This window comes from Cervus elaphus, chromosome 4 (assembly GCF_910594005.1).
Source record: "Cervus elaphus chromosome 4, mCerEla1.1, whole genome shotgun sequence".
Classification (NCBI taxonomy): Eukaryota; Metazoa; Chordata; class Mammalia; order Artiodactyla; family Cervidae; genus Cervus; species Cervus elaphus.
The window spans coordinates 53,633,975-53,654,909 of NC_057818.1; the positions used below are offsets into that span (position 1 = coordinate 53,633,975).

The 20,935-nt window shown below is 47.1% G+C and overlaps 1 protein-coding gene across 1 annotated transcript in view; it reads right to left on the reverse strand.

Annotated features, from left to right (window-relative positions):
• Window positions 1-250: 250 nt before the first annotated feature.
• Window positions 251-20,935, reverse strand: part of LOC122692188 (optic atrophy 3 protein) — a 36,053-nt gene continuing 15,368 nt past the window's right edge. Inside the window, exon 2 of the mRNA XM_043899506.1 lies at window positions 251-3,972. Coding sequence (XP_043755441.1) covers window positions 3,554-3,972 — 419 coding nt within the window. The 3' untranslated portion in view covers window positions 251-3,553. The remainder of the gene's footprint in view (window positions 3,973-20,935) is intronic.

A 20,935-nucleotide genomic window follows, 5' to 3' on the forward strand; every position in this document is an offset into this window, starting at 1 on the left:
ACAGAACACGGTGAGGAACATGGTGGGCGCCTTGGTGACAGTTTTTTGTTTGTTGGTCAGGCGCGGCAACACCCAGGGATCAAGCTCCTGCCCCATGCAGTGGAAGCGCAGAGTCCGAACCACTGGACCACCAGGCAATTCCCTCGGTGACAGTTCTTTGAATGAAAGAATAAACGAAGGACAGCTTTTCTAAAGTTAACAGGGATTTTTAAATGTGGGGGAAAAAATACACCAACTTGAAGACACCCAATTTGAATTACAAATTTATTCTAACCCCTTTTCCCAAGTCACAAATAGATACAAAATTTTAGCTAGCAGGAAACCAGAGCGATGAGCCATCCTCTGGTCTTGTGCGTTTTGGGGGCGATTCTTTCCCCTCACATGCGCTGACCCCACCCACACGCAGTGGGTGAAGCGGCTACACCCCACAAAGTCTCGCCACACATGAGTATGCGTCAGGGCTGAGTTCAGAGTCGGAGATGTGAGAGCAGCACTATATCAGGGTCAGGGTGGCGCAGGGGATAGGCGCTCCAACCCAGACTGCCCGTCTTCTCTTCCCACCTCTGCTTCTTCCCCTCCTGTGTGACCCTGGGTAGGTGACGTTCCCTCTCTGTGCCTCAGCTTCCTCATCAAGGAAACAAAGAAAATAATGTTATGCCAACTATGTGAAGCACTTAGAACAGTGCCCCGCGCCTAACTGGAACTCAGTAATTAACTCCACCAGAGGCTTCCCTTGTAGCTCAGTTGGTAAAGAATCTGCCTGCAGTGCAGGAGACCAGGGTTCTATCCCTGGGTCAGGAAGATCTCCTGGAGAAGGAAATGGCAAGCAACCCACTCCAGTATTCTTGCCTGGAGAATCCCATGAACAGAGGAGCCTGGCGGGCTACAGTCCACGGGGTGCAAGAGTCGGACATGACTTAGCAACTAAACCACCACCACCACCCTGATAATGACCGCATCTAACTGACAAGAGAGGTCACTGACACTGATGTCACTGACACTGACGTGATGTGGGGAGGGCAGTTACAGTCCCTGGCCTCCAGAAACCCCGCTCCAGAGATGTGTCAGTGCCAGGGTGGCCCCACCCCACCCCCACCAGAGGTAACCATGGAAACAGGTTCACCTGGCTCCATCAACCACTCCATCATGCCGTGCCAGCTTGGTCTCTTGCCTTCTTCATCATTTAACCCACTCAAGTCACTTCCCATTTTAAAAGGATCCCTGCCTGGGCCCACCTCCTCAGCTCCCTCTACATCAGTGGAGGCTCTTCTAGAAGGAATTAAAATGCTGTCTCAGAACCCCAGCTTCTTGGTTTTCTATCTGGGTAGGTCTTGTGTCCAGATGGTTTTCACTCCCCTGGGGAAATGAGGTGAGAGAGGAAGGGAGAGAAAGCTGGCCCCTCCCACTCCACCTACAGCTGCTAGCAAACAGGTGGAATGGGTCTCACCTCATTCGTCAAATGCTAAGATCCTGGGTGTAATGGGGGGCTGTTCTGATAGAATTGCACCCCCTCCTTTCGCTATTGTGTAGAGATCTCTGCCCCCTCCCCGAGTGGTCCACCTCCCTCTCATCTTTCTTCTTGCTTCTCTTCTAATTTTAATAAGCCTTGTACCTGTTCTGGAGATCAGCGCATGATTCTCAAACATCCTTCAGCTGACTTCCTCACTCCAGGGCTCCTTTAAGTAAGCAACATCTACAGACTGAAAGGGGCTTCCCAGGTGGCTCGGTAGTAAAGAATCTGCCTGCCAATGCAGGAGACACAAGTTTGATCCCTGGGTCAGGAAGATCCCCTGGAGAAGGAAATGGCAACCCACTCCAGTGTTCTTGCCTGGAAAAGCCCATGGACAGAGGAGCCTGGTGGGCTATGGTCCATGGGGTCGCAAGAGTCGGACACGACTTAGCAACTAAACAACAGCAACAGCCTGAAAGACTGAATGCTGCCTGGTGGGGCCCAGACCCCTCCCGCTTCAGAGGTGAGTCCTGGAAGAGAAGCCACGTTGTGAACGATGGTTCCCGGACTGCTCCTCTCACCCTCGTGCTTCCCCAAATGTCCCACGGGGTTGGCAGGAGTCCCAACGTACGCCTGGGCTGCCTCACCCAGGAAGTTATGGGACCTTATTTGCAAAGAGTCTTTGATGTAATTAAGTCAAGGATCTTGATGTGAAATCATCCTTGATTTAGGGTGAGCCCTAAATCCAATGCCGGGAGTCTTCACAAAGAGACAGGGAGGAAGAGAAGGGGAAGATGGAGGCAGAGGCTGGAGACATATGGCCACAAGCCCAGGGGTGACTGAGGCCACAGAAGCTGAAGAGGCAAGAAGCATCCTCCCCTAGAGCCTGTGGAGGGAGGGAGCCTGTGGAGTCCCCAAGCAGGGACTGAACCTGTGCCCCCTGCACTACAAGCGCAGAGCCTTAATCCCTGGACCACTAGGGAAGTCCCTAAACTCCTGTTGCTTTAAGCCACCGAGTTCGTGGTAATTTGTTATGGCAGTCCTGGAAACTAATAACAAAGGTAATAACTGGTAGCCAAGCCCAGTGGGATGGAGGTGGGACTTGGGGATTGGAGGCAGGACGGTAACGCTGCGTGAAGAGGGGCTGTTGGACCAGAGCCCCATGAGAGGAGAGCAAGAGCACACAGATCTACAGATCTGATGGAACACGAGGATGTGGTCATCCAATCCATGGCGGGCAGTCCCCTGAGCGATGCCACTGCAGAAGACGGTGGGAAGGCAGGAAAGGACACATCAGGAAAGGCCTGGGACTCTGAGGACAGGTAAGCAGAGGGCTCAGACTGCAAGACAGGCCAGACCAGCCATTGGCAGGACCGAATCTTCCACCAGCAGTGGGAGTGGCAGAGCACTGCTAGAAGGCCCCGCACAGCCATTCCAGCGGGCTGTGCCCTAGACTGAAGGAAGGGGGTGGCGGTTGGTTCTGTTGGAAAATTCCATTTGAGTGTCTCAGGGGAAGAGACCATGGATCAGGTTAAGGGGAAAGATATAATATTTGGCGGATCAACTGTAAGCCAAGATCCCCTGTTTTTTCCCCTCAAAGAGAGGAGTAATGCCCAGAGGGCCCACCTTGGAAGGTGAGGGAGGCAGAAGCACATTGAAAGACACTACATTTCCTCACAATGGTTGGCGCTACCTGACAAAGGGAAGGAGGTGTTCTGGTGTCAAGGATGAGCGTCCCAGGGAAACCTAACACTGATCATCATAAATGGGGGCTGACAGGTTGATCTGGCTCAAGTCCGGTTCCAGGTCTTCTGCCAGAGGAGTGAGCCTGCTGTCCTGCTGGCTGGGCCCTGGGTCTGCGCAGTTCTGAGTGGGTGGGAGAGTTGAGCACTGCGGACTGCACCACCTGAGTCAGAGGCTGGAGGGGCCGCTGGTCACAGTAGGAAGGAAGTATCAGGGGTCAGCAGGAGGGTGACCTAAGCCAAGTTCCATCCATCCACATCCTGGTGGTTTCCCCTGGGCCAGCACAGGCAGGGGTAACTCAGGGAGAAGGCCACATCAGGGCACACAAGGCCACGTCCAAGTTCAGGCTTCAGCAAGCTCCTACTTCTTGGGTGAGGACACTGCCTGGGACGTGGATGCGGCCCCGGGTGTGGACGGCGGGTCCCCCGCGTGCAGCTGGGCGCGCACGTCTCGCATCTGCGCCTGCAGCTCCTCCAGGGCGCCCTTGGGCGGCGCCGCCTGCACCTGCGCCTGCAGGGCCTCCAGCGCCAGCGCCAGGTGGCCCACCTCGTCCCGCATGGCTTCCCAGGCGGCGCGCTGCTCCTCCTCCTTGCGCCGCTGCTGCGCCTGGTGGCGCCAGTATTCCAGCACCAGGCAGCTGCCGCCCACGATGAAAATGGTGGCCTCGCCCAGCAGCTCGGCGCCCAGCTCGGCGGCCGCCTCCTCGTTCAGCGGCTTGATGACCGTGCCCCGGAAGCCCATGATGCGCATCTTGGTCCGCATCTCCACCCAGTGGTACACTGCGGGGGAAGAGAGGGGTCAGGTCATGCGCTCGGGGCCCCCTGCCACCCCCACCCCCGACGTCTCGGTTTCTAGGTCGGAGAATTGGGGACACAGCCGCCAGAATCACCAAGGGGGTGCTTTAAAGAAGACCCTGCCCCTGGCCTGGTCTGAGGAACGCCAGTCACCCCTCTTGGGGTGACCCTGAGGGCATCCTTTAAATCCCCCCCCCCGAAAAAAATAAATAAATAAATAAAAATAAATCTCCCAGAAGATTCTGGCAAGGGGCCAGGAATGAGAAACTGTGCCCCAGAGGGGAGGTTCTAAGACTGGGGACCAAGCTCCTAGAAGGTGACTAGGAGCTCCCAGGGCGCAAAGTCCCAGGAGGTGTAAAGAAAGGGTCAACTGCTGAAAGCTTAGCTCCTGCTTGTCTCTCAAGCCACCTCCCTGGGTACCATCATCCCACCCACTTGAGAAAGGCAGAAACCTTTCTTTCCAGATCTTCCCCAAATGCAGTGGCGGGGTGGGGGGTGGGGGGCCTCCTGGATCCAAAGAAAGGGCAGCTGAAATGTGGGAATGGATGCTAAGCGACTGTGAGCACAGGGTGCCCAATCCTCTGCAAGTCTGGCTTCCAGCCTAGATCTTCATCGACCCTGAAGACGGAGCTCCTCACGTTGAGGTTCTGGGCACATATCCTAGAAGAAGCTCAGAGCTGACTGATGCTGCTGGAACAAAAAACTTCCTTGCCTAGCTGTTTCTTTGTGAAGGAAGATTCTCAGCATTTGAGTCTTAGAAACCAAGGCAGAATGGATGCTGAACCCTGACTCACTCATGTGACAGTTAACATTCACCCAAGGATACTTGGGATTACTGGTGGTGATGCCCTGTTTTCTGGCTCATCTGGAGATTCATTTTCCTACCTCTCATTTTACTTTTAATGTTTAATAATTATCCAGAAAATGTAGAACACATAAAATGTTTTAATTAATTGTGGATTAATAATTTTATTTTTTGGACCAATAATTTTAAAGGCAATTCAAACCAGAAGAAAACATTTTAACATTTAGAACCTTACACAGGAAATTAAACATTCAAATTTGAATTTCTGTACATATTTTGGTTGCTGATACATCATTCATTAGACAGAATTCTTCAGGGAACGAAACTGTAAGTATAATTTCAAGGACAAAAAGGGACAACACAAAATTTTGACTGTAAAAGAAGAACTTGCTCTTCTTTTTTTTTCTTATAAACTGGGCAACGGCAGGCACCAAATCACAAAAGTATGTGGATTTTGGTAATACTTCAAAGAAAGGATGCTCCAGGTGTTTGAAAATGTTGTATTCTAACACAACAGAAATGATATCTTTTGTATTTCCTATTGGTCCCCCAGTCACACCGTAAGAGATGAGCACCTCATCTTTCCCTGGCCCCTCTGCCCCCATTCCTACAAGTGATTTGTAATATATATTTTATTCTTATATTTACACTCTTCTCACCATCTCCCTTGGCTCCCAACATGGCCGAGGAGGAAGCCAGCAGCCCCTCTTCCCCTCTCCACTGCGCACCCCCCCGATCTCCCTAGGCCAGACCATTCTTTCTCAGGTCAAGGTTTAACACACTAGCTGTTCAGGGGCCATAGTACAGTCCCTTGCCCTCTGTGCATCAGACTAGTCAGAAAAATGAAAATAAATGGCACATACAAGGCAACAATCATGAAGACACTGTTCGGTGAGACGTGACTACGCTAGAAAGGAGTCACTGTGATGGGCTGTGTCAGGGTAGGGCCGGCTGGCAGAGGGGTCTGGATGCCTTGATGTGTCCTCAGGATCAAGGTCAGCCAGCTTCTCTCCTCTTACTCCATGGAGCACATGGCAGTTTGCTCTCAGGTGGACAATGATTTTCTAGGATGACTTGACTTTCTCTTGAATGACAGTTCTCAAACTGCGTATCTCATAAGTGGGTCATGAGATCAGTGTGGTTGCACAAACTATCATTAAAAGTATAAGCAAGAATGTAATTTTTAGGGAACTGGTGACTGACCCTGGTCACGTATGATGATAACCACTTGCATGACCTGTATTGCAACAGGAGGTCCTGATAAAGAATGAGGTACTGCTGCTAAGTACTAACCTGGAGAATTCAGAAGGGACCAGAGGAGGGAGGATATGCCCGCCCACAGCATGTCTTGTAAAATTAACCCAGAATTCAGGAGGAGCCCAAGGAGGAGGGTGAGTGCTAAGTCATTTCATTCATGTCTGACCCTTTGTGGCCCCATGGACTATAGCCCGCCAGACTCCTCTGTCTATGGGATTCTCCAGGCAAGAATACTACAGGGAGTTGCCGTGCCCTCCTCCAGGGACTGAATCCAAGTTGCTTATGCCTCCTGCATTGGCAGGCGGGTTCTTTACCACGAGCGCCACCTGGGAAGCCAATGGAGGAGGGAGGAGATGATATATCCTGCCAACCTCCCAGAAACCCTCACGCTGGAATCCATCTTGGCTAAGCGATGCACGAACCACCGAGAAGGACCCTGAGTCAGAATGATTGGTCAGAGGCAGCCTGGAAACTAATCCCATCCCCGTAAAACCTGAGACTGTGAGCCACGTGGCAGAGCAGCCCTCCTGGGTTCCCTCACCCTTCTGCTCTCCAGCCAGGTGCCCCTTCCCAATGAAGTCTTTCACTTTGTCAGCATGTGTGCCTCCTCGGACAACGCATTTACAGGTGTTAGAAAAGGGCACCCTCTCGGGCCCTGGAAGGGGTACCCCTTCCTGCAGGCATCACCCTAGTGGTCAGAGAAAGACAGATACCCTATGATCTCACTTACATGTGGAACTAAAACAACAACAAAAGACCAAGCTCATCGATATAACAACAACAAAAAAGAATATAAAACATCCAAGCCAATCTTATGTACTCAGGGCAAGGGCTGTTTCACAAAACGTTTATTCCTGTTTTGCGTGGGACTATGTGACTGTGTGTGCAACTGGAACATGGGCAAAAGGCTGAAAGCCACTGTCCTAGACTTCGGTTGGAATCCCCAAATCTACAGATCATGTTTAGGACAGTGACATCTTCCCAGCACTGAGTCTTTCAATCCATGAGTGTGTCTCTCTCTCCACTTAGCCTCCCATTCTTTCTGCCAGCCTTGCACTTCTCTAATTTTATTTATTCCTAGGTACTAATAGTTTTGCCATTATTATTCATGGTATTTTAAACTCCATTTTCCATTTGGCTGGGGCTGGTACACAGTGATGATACAGTTGAGTTATATAAATAACTTTCTCTGCAGTGACCCCCCCCAATCCATTCTTTTTTTCCCTTTTTAGTGAAATATAACTTACACAAGGTACACAAGTGTTAACTGCAGAGCTAGATAATTTTTTAAAAATCTTTATTTTGTATTGAGGTGTAGCTGATTAACAAACAATGTTATGATAATTTCAGGTGAACAGTGAAGGGACTCAGCCATACATACACATGTACCCATTCTCCCCCAAGAGCTGGATAATTCTGTAATATGTAAGCATCACCTAGATCAAGATCTAGGACATTCCCACACTCCAAATGGCCCTCTTCCAGTCGGTACTCCTAAAATCACTATTCTGACCTCTTATGATAGATGATATGTTCCCTTAAATCCTATTCTGTCTTCCTTGTGATAGATCACTCTATCACTCTTTCTGTTCTGACTTCTTTTGTTCAACAATATGTGAGATTCATGGTGTTGCCATGCATTCAGTTCATCCACTGTGTTGACTGAACAGTTCATTCACCCACACCCCGCGGATGGACACTCAGGGAGCCTACAGTAGGAAGGTTTCCCAGGAATGAAACTGCTGAATCACAGGGCATTGCATAACCCAGACAATCCCAACACACATCTTTTTTTTTTTCAACACACATCTTAATGAAGTATTTTGTTGTTAGGGACAAGCTGACCCTAAAATTTACAGGAAATGCAGAGGTCCTAAGAACAGAAAATTTTAAAGAAGATCAAAGTTTGAAGATTTACACAATCAGATTTCAAGACTAACTACAAAGCTAAAGTAATTAAGACAAGACAGTAGTGGTACAAGGACAGACAAATAGAGGACTGGGAAAGAACAGACTGTCCAAAACTAGGCCCCCACATATTTGACTGCTTTTCAAATGCTAGACCAGCCTTATAGTCTTGGAATAAATACCACTAGGTTATAACGTATTATATTTCTTATACAGTGCTGGATTCTACTTGCTAACATTTTTGTTCAGGATATCTGAATCCATGTTTAGAAGGATCTTGGCCCAAAAGTTTTCTTTCTTATAATGACCTTGTTAGGTTGTGGCATCAGTATCTCATTCGACTCATAAAATGAATAAGGAAGTGTTCCCCTTTCTCTATTATTTAGAAGAGTTTGGGTAATGACCTCGTTTCTTTCTTAAATGTTTGGAAGAATTTTATCACTGAAGCCATCTGGGCCTGCGATTTTCTTTAAGGGGAAGGTTTTAAATTATAGATTCAATGTCCCTAACAGATAAAGGGCTATTCAGAGTTTCTATTTTTTCTTGAGTCAATACTGTTAATTGTGTTTTTCAAGGAAACTGTCCATTTCCTCTACATTGCCAAATTTTGGGGCTACAGTTGATCATGATATACTCTTGTCATCCTAGAGTTAGGATCTGAATTCATCTTTTGTCTTTCATCCCTTTTAATGGAAATTTGTCTTTCCCCTTGAGTAGTATTAACCTTTTCAAAGAACCATCTTTTGACTTTGTTGATTTTTCTCTATGAAATGCCTGCTAACTCCTAGTTGTTCTTCAAGATGCGTCTCAGGTGTCTCCTTCTTCAGGACTAAGACCCCTCGGGGCATCCTCAGCTCCTTGGGCTCCTACATCCCAGCCCTGATCAATCCTGGGTGTCACTGGTGACAGATCTGTCTCCCCCACTGGGTCACTCTGCAAGGGCTGGGCGCAGGCCCACTCTGCTCGCCCTTTCATCTCACACCTGAGTTCACCTCTGCCTGTGATACCATCCCCCACTCCTCCTCTCCCACTCTGCCCAATTCGTTTTTAGGTCTCAGCTGGAGTGTCTCTTCTTCCTAGAGGAAGACACCTCTCTGATAGCTAGGCTGCATCAAACACTACTCTCGGCTCCCGAAGCTCCCCAGGCTTCCTTATCATGACACTGTTTATTCTAGGTTGAATTTTTTTTTCTTTAAATATGGGTGTAGAACTCCTTGCTTCTAAAATGGTTACAGAAATCAGTTTCACTCAGGCTTGTTTGACCTTTCACCAAAAATGCTGGTTTCACTGTTTTCAAGTTTCTTGAGGCCTCTGGCAAATTCTCCCTGCTTCATGGGGAACTCCTTTGTCACTGCCTGGAGGCTAGACTGAAGGGCAGGTTCCCAGAAATGCCCAGTCCAGCACCTGGCATTGAGAAGGCACTCAGGCAATGTTTAATGAGTGGATGAGGCTCATCTTTCCTTCAGGTGTCCTCAAATTTACTGTATTTAATGTCACTATAAGCATCCAAGTTTTGTCCAAACATACTTGTCTGTTTTGAAGTTTATATCTTAAATAGAGCTTGATGTTTATCCTATCTCTCAGGAGTCAAGAATGCTGCCCTTCCCAAGGAGGAGAGAATTTCACAGGTCGCTTTAGCCAAGAGAAAGGCAGGATTGGCCTAACCTGCTCATCTGCCCTTAGTCACTCTGCTGGAATTTTTGACATCATGCCATGGTCGCACACTGCAACCTTCACTTCTTCTGAACTGAGGTATGCTGATTTACAATATTGTGAATATATTACGTGTTGTGGACAAGAGTTCCAGGTGTACGGCATAGTGATAGTCTTTTCGCAGACTATTCTCTATTACAGATTATGACAAGACAACGTGTATAATTCCCTGTGCTACACAGTGAATCCTTGCTGCTTATCTACTTTACATGTAGTTTGTATCTGTTAATCCCAGATTAACAGATAAACAGATACACCCCTGATCGGTCCCTTCCCACCTTCCTTTCCTCTTTGGTAACCACAAGTTTGTCTTCTGTATCTGTGTGTCTGCTTATGTTCTACATATACATTCATTTGTATTATTTTTTAGATTCCACATATAGGTGATATCAAATAGTATTTTACTTTCTTTCTGTCTGACTTATTTCACTAAGCATAATACTCCCTAGGTTCATCCATGGTGCTGCAAATGGCACTATTTACTTTTTATGGCCAAGTAACATTCCATTATATACACACACACACACACACATCTCTCTATATATGTATGTATGTATACGTACACACACACACACATATTAGATATATATCTCACATCCTTTAATCCAACTGAGGCAGGAGATAGATGGGGCCCCAGGTTGAACAGCTCCAAATGGTCTCCTGGCTGATACTTGGAGACATAAGGTACCATCAGGACTACTGGGCCTTGATCGGGTAAAAGCCAAAGCAACCACATTCTTCTAATTCTTGTGGTTAAGGGGATTTCCCTGCCTGACACACTGCAGAAAAGGTCCTCAGGGAGGGGAGACAAAAAGGGAGGGAGGAGACACCAGCCCATAATTTGTCCTGCCAACCTCCCAGAAACCTTCACGTTGGAACTGATCTTGGCTGAGAGACGCACACACACTGGGGAGGACCCTGAGTCACCAGAGACAGACACGGACAAGATGGTGCCAGAGGCAACCCAGAGACCCCCGGATACAAGCGGCCCTCATCTCTCCTACTGACACACGGCTCACTCTGAGCTCCCCTGTGTTTTCTTCCACACATACTTTGCTTCTAATAAATGCTTTATTTTTGTTTCACAGTCTTAGTCTCTTTGCTAAATTCTTCCTTCAAAGAAGACAAGAACTGAGGTCCCCCTTCTTCCCAGCAAAATCACAATAGTCTGTTGATGGGCACTTGGGTTGTTCCTATGTCTTGACTATTGTAAAGTGCTGCTATGTACACTGGGTGCATGTATCTTTTCAAATTAGTGTTTCTGTTTTTTCCAGATATATGCCTAGGAGTGGAATTGCTGGGTTGTATATAGTTCTATTTTTAAATTTTAAAGGAAATTAAGCAACATATATTTCACAACAAATGGATCAATGAAGAAATTGAAAGAGAAATTTTAAAAAATACTTTGAAATGAATGAAAATGAAATACAACATATCAAAACTCATGGGAATCAGCAAAAGCAGTTCTAAGAGGGAAAACAATTTTTGAAAATGCAGTGGTACAGTATACTAATGCATATATATGGAATTTAGAAAGATGGTAACAATAACCCTATATGCAAGACAGAAAAAGAGACACAGATGTATAGAACAGATGTTTGGACTCTGGGAGAAGGTGAGGATGGGATGATCTGAGAGAACATCATCGAAACATGTATATTATCAAGTGTGAAACAGATCCCAGTCCAGGTTGGATGCATGAGACAAGTGCTCGGGGCTGGTGCACTGGGATGACCCAGAGGGATGGGATGGGGATTCAGAATGGGGAACACATGTAAATCCATGGCTGATTCATGTCAATGTATGGCAAAAACCACTACAATATTGTAAAGTAATTAACCTCCAACTAGTAAAAATAATTGGGAAAAAAAAAGAAAATGCAGTGGTAAATACAATAAAAGAGATAAAATTAAACTGTTAAACTGGGGAACAGGAACTGACGTAGAAAAGAAGACAGTTGAGTTTTCCTCTTTTTATCATAAATCATAGATGTATTTGACTCTTTAAGTACTCATGTTCCTTTGACAACATTAGTAAGTAATGTAATTTTGAAAACACAAATACATTTAAAAGACTTCTCTAAGCCAAATATTCAATCCAAAAGTCACATAAAACACATTCTTCTCAAGTCTCACGTGTACATGGAATATTCTCCAATTATAGATCATATGTTAGGCCGCAAAACAAGCCTTAACAAGAAGACTGAAATCATGTCAAGTATCTTTTCTGACCATACTGGTATGAAGCTAGAAATCAATTACAAGAAAACTGGAAAATTCACAAATACGTGGAGATTTAACATGTATTGCACAAACAATGGGTCAATGGAGAAATAAAAAATACTTTGAAATGAATGAAAATGAAATACACCATACCAAAACTCATGGGATTCAGCAAAAGCAGTTCTAAGAGAGAAGTTCATTGTGATAAACACCTACCTCAAGAAACAAGAAAAATATCAAATATACAACCTAATTTTATACCTCAAGGAACTAGAAGAAGGACAAATGAAGCCTAAAGGTAATAGAAGGAAGGAGATAACAAATATCAGAGCAGAAATAAATGAAACAGAAACTAAAAAGACAATATAAAAGGTCAATGAAACCAAGAGCCAGTTCTTTGAAAATATAAACAAAATTGATAAATCTTAAGCTAGCCTGACCAACAAAGAGACAGAAATCAAATAAAATCAGAAATGAAGAAGTTATTACTGATTCTACAGAAATACAAAGGATCAAGAGAGAGTACTACAGACAATTATATGCCAACAAATTGGACAACCTAAAAGAAATGAATAAATGCCTAGAAACATACAATCTTCCAAGACTGAATCATGAAGAAATATTATCTTCAATAAAAGACACTGAGAAAACCAGACAACCATATGTAAAAGAATGAAATTGTACCACTATCCCAGGTGGCATTAGTGGTAAAGAACCTGCCCGCCAATGCAGTAGACATAAGAGACGCAGGTTTGACCCCTGGGTTGGGATGATCCTTTGAAGAAAGAAATGGCAAACCATTCCAGTATTCTTGCCTGGAGAATTCCATGGACAGAGGAGCCTGGTAGGCTATGGTCCATAGGGTCGCAAAGAGTTGGACACAACTGAAGCGACTTAGCATGCACACATCTTACACCACATACAAAAATTAACTCAAAATGGATTAAATACCTGACTGTAAGACCTGAAACCATCAAATTCCTAGAAGAAACAGGCGGTAAGCTCTTTAACATAAGTCTTGGCAATGATTTTTTGGATTTGACACCAAAAGCAAAAATAAACAAGTCAAACTAAAAAAGCTTCTGCACAGTAAAAAAAAAAAAAAAAACAAAACCATAGACAAAAAGAAAAGGTAACATATGGGATGGGAGAAAATATCTGCAAATCATATATCTGATAAAGGGTTAATATCCAAAATATATACAGAACTCATTTAATTCAACAACAGAAAAACCAAACAATTCAACTGGCAGAGGATCTGAACAGACATTTTTTCAAAGGGGATATACTGATGGCTTGCAGGTACATGAAAAGATGTTCAACGTCACTAATCATCAGAGAACTACAAATCAAAAACCACAATGAGCTATTATACTCACTAATCATCAGAGAACTGCAAATCAAGACCACAATGAGCTATCATACCTATGAGAATGGCTATTATAAAAAAGACAGGAAATAACAAATGATGGTGAGGACTTGGAGAAAAGGGAACTCGTGGACAGTTAAGTTGGGATAGTTAAGTTGGTGCAGCCACCATGGAGAACAGTATGAAGGTTCCTCAAACATTAAAAATAGAACTACCATATGATCCAGCAATCCCACTCCTGGGTATTTATTGGAAGAAAACGAAAACACTGACTCACAGTTCTGATTCTAGGAATTTATCACCTTCTTCTCCAAGAAAGGAAGTATGTATGGGTTTATCAAAAGATTTGGAGTCCAGAGGAATGCATGCTAACCCCCACAGGCTGGGACCATTTAGCAGGGAGCTTCTTTCAACTGCTAGCCAGGGACCTGTTCCGCATTCAGTTCCAGGGGTGCACCCTGAACACCAGCCACTCCTGAGGGGCTGATCTGCGGGACCGCTGGGACTCACCAGGAGGGGACTTTATGGGTGACTATTAGGGCCAGAGGCACGTGAGTGGTGCATGACACCATTTGATGACCTAAAGTTTTATGGCCATGTGATAAGATCACTTGAATAACCTTCATGGGCAAGACAGGTTCTTGGGAAGTTAATCATGAAGTATCTGAGGAGACTTTGGATCTTTCTCGGGAAGCTTTGTTGCTGCAGAGTCAGTGGGCACCAGCCAGGAGAAACCCCAGAGGGTGGCGGGCCCCGCCAGCAGCCAGTTAATGGGGCCAAGGGTCCACTCTAGCAGGAGGACCTGACACATCATCTTCTCCAGTAACTGCCCCGCTGGGGACCCCCTGGACCCAGTCAGTCCTCACTCTTCTCTCCTCTGCCTCCTGCTGTGGCCATTCTCTTAACAGGTTGCCCTCCCTGAGCCAAGAACCCAGGGTGAGTATAGGGACCGGAGGTGTGAAGGCCAGGATCTTCTGAAGGGCGGTGAATGTGAGGTGGGTTGTGGGTATGACAGCCTTCCAAGCAGGGGTTGTAAACTGCAGATCTATGATCATAAGCTGCAAAATCAATTCGGTGTGTGGTAACCAGTGTCTCTTTAAAGTAAAAACATTTTAATTCACATTGTGTAACTTCAATTACATAAAATTCTAGAAAATGCAAGCTGCTCTCCAACAGATCAGTGGTTGCCTGGGGATCGGGGAGTTGCAGGCAGGGGCTGGGGGGGCACGGGGATACCCTGGGGTGACGGCTATGTTCACTGTCTAGGCTGTGGTGATGGTTTCACGGGTGTACACGTTTGTCAGAATTTATCAAGTTGTATATTTTATTTTTTTTTAAGTTGTATACTTTAAATACGTGCAGTTTATGGTGTGTCAATTATACCTCAATAAAGTCATTAAAAATTAAGAGGGAACCTCCCTGGCAGTCCAGTGGTTAAGAATCCACCTTCCAATGCAGGAAATGTGGGTTCAATCCCTGGTTGGGGAACTAAGATCCCACATGCCACATGGTGTGGCCAAAAAAAAAAAAACAAAAAACAGAAGAATATAAAATAGAACAGAACAGACTAAGCCAGCCAGGAAGGAAGAGCAGCGGATGTTAGCTGGGTGAAGTCGACAAATACCACAGGAGATGAGGGCAGTCCCCAGAAAGGGGGATAAAAGCTGAACTAGAGTGAAGAGGAGAGGGGGCCAAGACGCCCCCAAGCAGGGAGCCCCGCCTCCCAGCTCTGCCCAGGCTGAGCTGTCCCTGGCCCCCAGGCGATGCACAGGTGACCAGCGGAGGAAGTGCGGCCCTGGATCCCAGGGAGGGCACCGAGAGGGCTGTGGGCTCTGCCACTCCTTCCATCAGAGCTGCTCCGTTGAGACGGAGTTCCGGCTCATCTCCGGGGACAATGCCAAATCAGAGCAGGACAACTGCAGGAAATACTATAGGAAGAGCGTCCGGGCCTGGGAGGGCAGCGTCCCCTCCCCTCACTCCTCCCCTTCCTCCTGAACCTTCACTTTGAGGACACGGCCTGGAGTCACCAGGGGTCTCCTCTCTCCAAGATTCTAAGTTACGGACCACAGATTCCTGGTCTGGGGCTCCTTGTCTGCAAAACAGACCCAATGAGAGAGGTTTCCAGCTCTAGCTGGAGGGTGAAGGCTGATAGCTAGGGAAGACGAAGCATGTGGTGGCAAGGAAAATTTCTTTCCCTAAGCAAGTGAACAGGCTGAGCCGAAGGCCCCAGTTTGCTGAGTTCACGAACCATAAGATGGTGCAGAAACTTCTCTCTGTACCTTCTCCTTCCTCATGATTCTCCTGAGCTGCAGGCCAGTCTGCTGGTCTTCCTCCTAGCACCAGAGAGGCAAGAGATCCAGGAGGGGGAAAGACAGGCATTCAAGGATGCTCTTTTTTTTGTTTTGTTTTGGCTGCACTGGCTCTTCACTGCTTTTTTTTTCTCTCTTTTTTTTTCTTCTCTTTTTATTCATTGCTTTGCAAGGGTTTTCTCTAGTAGTGGTTCAAGGATGTTCCTGGCAGTGAGATTTAGAGTGGTAATAAGTGGGGAATAACTCAGCTGCCAGAAGCAGATGATTTCATTAGTGCTGCGACAGTCCCTGGTGACTGGGCCTTCCTGTACCAACCGGCTGCAAGGCTCTGAAGGGTACCTCCCCAACTGCCTGGCCACGAGAGACCAGGATATGAGTTAGAGTCCGCCAATGAGATGCATCACCCAGGATTTGCAAGGAGACATTACAGAGACAGGGTCCCCCAACTGCAACTTTGCATGGGTTCTGCTGGTGAAGGTAGGTTAGGGACCTCAAGGTTTTCCAAGGTGAACGTCCAGTGTCCTATTACCAACTTCAGGGGTGTGATGGCTTCTTGGCCCCTGGATGGCATTAAATCGGTGTGCTCTTCAATACAAAAGTCCAGCAGGCAGCGTCAGAGGCAGCAGCTCCCCTGGTGGGTCAGTTCTGTGGTGGCGTTCCTGGAAGCCCAGCCAAGAGGCACTTCTTCTAGCCCTTCCCATGACTCTGCAAACCTCATCCTTTGTATTAAATTACTTTCTGCCTAATTTATTTGGACATGCATCAAAAATAAGACAGATTAATCGATGGATAGAGGGACGGGCTAATGGGCCAAAACGTGGTAAAGGAAGTACAGTAAAACGCTACTGGGAGAATCTCTGTGGTGGGTATATGGGTATTCAATGTAAACCTCTTTCAATGTAGCTGTATGTTTGGAAACGTTTATATTAATAATAAAATGTTGAGAACCATCCTTTCTTCTAAAAGAGCTGGAGTGTTTTCTGTTTCCTGCAGGTGAACCCGAAGATGCCGTGGTCTTAGAAATGATGAAAGCTGCCTATGGCCAATGTGGAAAGGGGCTCTGAATTTAACAGGTGAACTGAGTAGCTGTCTTGTTCTTAGGCGGGTGCCCAGCACGGAGGAGAAATCTCCTCTCCAGGAACAGGGACCTCAGGGGACACTGGGTCTCGGTCTCCCTCTGCTGGCCGAGATAAAAGTGGGACGCTGTCCCTCTGCTCCCTCCTGCAGGGGAACCTGCTATTTTAAGAGCCAGCCTTGGATTCAGCAGTTGAGGCCCAGCGATGCTTCCTGTCCAAGCCTCGGTCTCCTGCTTTATAAAAAGGCTTTAATAATAATCCTCACCCATAGGCTGTGTGAGATCCATCAAGACTATGGAGCCAGCTGAAGGTTTCCACACTGGGCAGCTGTTGTCGTTGTTATAATCAGGCCGGGCTGAGGCTCCCGAATCTCAGCATTGAAAAGTTTTCACTGGGTGTGGTGCAGGGAGATGACAGAAAATACACGGGGATGTGCTCCTCCAGGCTTGGGAGACAAGGTCGCTGTTAGCAATACCCAGCGGGTCCTCTTTGCTCCTACAAATGCCAAGACCACAGGCTGGAGGCAGGCTGGGCCTGGATCCAGTCTCCACGTCCTCGGTGAACCCCCTTTCCCTCACCGCAGTGACTGGTAACACAGCCCCCAAGAGGGAGGAACAGCTCTTCCTATGTTAGACTTCCAAATAAAAGAAGGAAACAGAAAATCAACACTGGATAAATACAATAATAACTGCCGCAGATAAGATCCACAGACGATGCTAAAATTAGTGGGCAGAAGTCTAAGGAGAAACAGGATATCTGTATAGTCTCAGAGTGTCTTCCCCAAGAGATTTGTTTCATTTTAAAAATTTTATTTATTTATTTATTTGGCTATGCTGGGTCTCACTTGCAGCACTGGCATCCAGTTCCCTGACCAGAGATTGAGCCTGGGCCCCCTGCATTGGGAGCACAGAGTCTTAGCCACTGACCACCGAGAAGTCTCTCATTTTATTTATTGAGGTATAATTGACATAGAGTATTACATTAATTTCAATGACTTAATGACTTGGTACTTGTATATACTGCAAAATTAGATTAACTACAAATGGAAAAATGCTAACTTTACACTGGACAAACCTAGCAGACACTACCTCGACCACGTGACCAAGGTTAGTATGACCAGAAATCCGGCTGATACCCTGAATTCCCTGAACCAGTGCACGGAGAAGCACACACTGGCTCTGTGTTATGTTTGCCAAAAACGTGGCGCTTCTTTCCAGTCATGGGAAAGCATCAGACAAACTCAGATCAAAGGACAGTCTACAGAATTAACTAACCAGTATTCTTCGAAAGGGTCAAGGAAGACAAAGACAGACGGGCAACTGTCACAGATTAAAGGGAACTACAGAGACATGACAACTAATTCAGGATACCGAATGAGATCTGGAGACAGAATAAGGACTTTGGTGAAGAAACTGGTGAAATGGGAATGCCATGGGTGGTTGTGTTACCAGCACGGCACTTGTGTTCCTTCCCTGGGTTTGCTTCCTGTACCACATTTAGAGAAGATGCTGTCATGGGGGGAAGTTGAGGGAAAGGTCTGCAAGAACTCTGCCCCATTTCACAACTTTTCTTCAAGTCTACCCTGAGCTCAAAGGAACAAGATTTAAAAAAAAAAAAAAAAAAGAAGGGACTTCCCTGGTGGTCCTGAGGCTAAGGCTCCATGCTCCCAACACAGGGGACCTGGGTTCGATCCCTGATCAGGAAACCAGATCCCACATGCTGTAACCTAGACATGGTGCAGCCAAATAAATAAATTAAAAAAAAAAAAAAAGAAATAGCCTCCAGGTGGCAAGACTGGGAGGAAATGAACCCTTGGGAACATTCGTGGCTGACAGGGTAATTCTGTTGCACACCCTTGAGTCAGTAATTTCGCTTCTGGCTAGATTCACCCCGCAGGTGTGAAAGGCCTGTCTGGCCTTTCTGCAGCATCGTTTATGATATAACAATTAAAAAAAAAAAGGGGGGGAACCCTACGAGACTATCTACAGTCTCAGAAATGACAAGAATCTGTCAGCAGCGGAGAGTAAGGAAGTTTTTTATGTTGCAACAGATAATTCTCCCCAGAATGACACGGAACACGGTCAGTGAAAAGCACTGAGGGCCAGCACAGTCCTACTGTTTGCTGTATTCATGGAAAAAGAAAGTGGGGTGGCGGGGGTGCATATCAGCATCTGCTTGGAAATGCACAGTTGTTTTTTGGTTTTTTTTTCCTGGAAAAACTCAAGATAACCGTGGTTGCCTCTGTGGAGAACAGGGTGCCTGGGGAACAGAAGTGGCGGGAGACTTTCCCCTACTTAACTCTTTTGAACCTTAAACTATGTGAACTTGAAACCAAAAACTGAAGACAAAACAGATAACTAAAATTTTTTTCCCCAAAAATCAACAAACAAGCCACCCTGGACCCAGAATTTGGGGTCAAGACTGTTTAGATGAAATACTCTGCTCTTCCCTCAAGTCCCACTAAGATGGCGATCGGGTAGAAAGAAGCCAGAAGCCACAAAAGCAGAGGGGAGAGGGCGGAGTGGCCTGGAAGGAGTGAGTGGGGGCACCGTGGGTGGGGTGGAGCAGGAGACCAGGATGGCAGGCCCTGGTGCCCCTGAGAGTGGGGATAAACTGAGGACCCTCAGAACCCCTTCTCCCCCCCGGACAGGAAGCTGCAGAGGGTGAACTAGGGGGACTCCAGGAACCACTGAGGGAGCAGGCGCCATGCTGAAATTTTACAGGCCTGCCCCTCTGGCCTGGGACTGGTGGTCAATGCCCAGAGGTCAAGAGTGAAGGCAAGGGCAGGAGTTGCTGGGAGTGGGGCCACATCGTTCACTGAGGCACTTTTTTTTAGAACGGGGCTCTGCTGAGCTGTGACCTCGGCCATCAGGGGGACAGGAAAGATCTAGGTCACGGACATACCGGTAGCTCCCAGGTCCCTCTCTTCAGGAATCCAGAGCCCCCTCCCTGCTCTCCCTCTAAAGCCCCGGTGAAGTAGGTATCTGTTGGGTTTGCCAGCCCAGCATCCACTCCTCTTTTTCTGGAAACTTTCCCTGACCCTCCTGTGGGGAAGCTGCTCCCTCACTGTTCCCACATCTTCAGGTAAACCTGACCCTACCCTCATCTTCAGATGCTGGCATTCAGCCCTGGGACTTTCCCTGGAATTTCAGGAAAGAGGCCTCCTCCTTCCTCTGGGGTTGCCTGGTGAGTGGGATGTGAAACTGGAGTTACTGAGGCCATCTTGTCCGCAAAGAGAGAGACTGCCTGAGAAAGAAGACAGCACAGAGAAACACAGGGCCCGGGGACGGCACTGCGCCTTCCAGGAATTGTCTGGGTTCCTGGATGCAGCTGAGCTTGAAGCTGTACACTTCCGGAGCTTTTATGCCCCTGCCCATTAGCTTACGATTCCGTCACTTGTAAACAGGAGTTGAGAGAGGAGTTCAAAGTGAGGTCATCACCCCTTCTTGACAAATATTGAGAGACAGGAGTCTCGGGAGCACTGAGGGGGACAGGCCTAGAAGAGTGTACCCAGGAACACAGCGTACAACAGGACACCGACATCACAGACAAGAGGCTAGACAGGTCTTCTGCACTGAGCAAATATTACTTTTATTAGCAGAAATCAACTTTCTTTGAAAAATAATAAAGCAAATTAATTGATTCCTTGCTGTCCTTCATTTCTTTTGTCACCATGACCTCCCAGACCAGGTCCAAACGTATTAACATGGCCCCGTGTGATCTGTCTTTGGATGGCCATCAGTCCTTCCTCTTTCAGCCGCCCCAGCCTCCTCTCGTTCCTCCCGTTCACACCTTGACCCTTGCACCTGTGCCTCCATCTTTCCACTGGGGCGCACTCCTCCTTGAATTCTGAGTCATCCCCTTCTCTCCAAAGTCCTCCCCCAGACCCACAGGCAGGCTCAGATCCCCTCCTGGCTGGCCCAGCCCAGCATGGACCCACTAACTACCCCTCCTCATGGAGGGCCGGGCCCGTGTCCCGCTCTGCACTGGAGACTCGGGGCAGGGCTGTGTCCCCGCCAGCACGGGGCCCAGCACAGAGAAGCTGCTGGGCAGTGCTGGGGGGTGGATGAGATAAGGATGAATACAACAGGCAGGGACAGGGTTTGTCTCACCCCTGTGTCCCCAGCACTCAGCATAGGCCACGGTGTGGAGAAGATGCTCAACAGGAGATATGTTGAAAAAAGGAGACCAAAAGTGAAAAGTCTGAGGTATGAAGACAAATCAGCGTGGTGAGAAAAAGATGCTTCATTCAGTCAACGCTGTTGGGACAACTGGAGAGCCAACTAGGA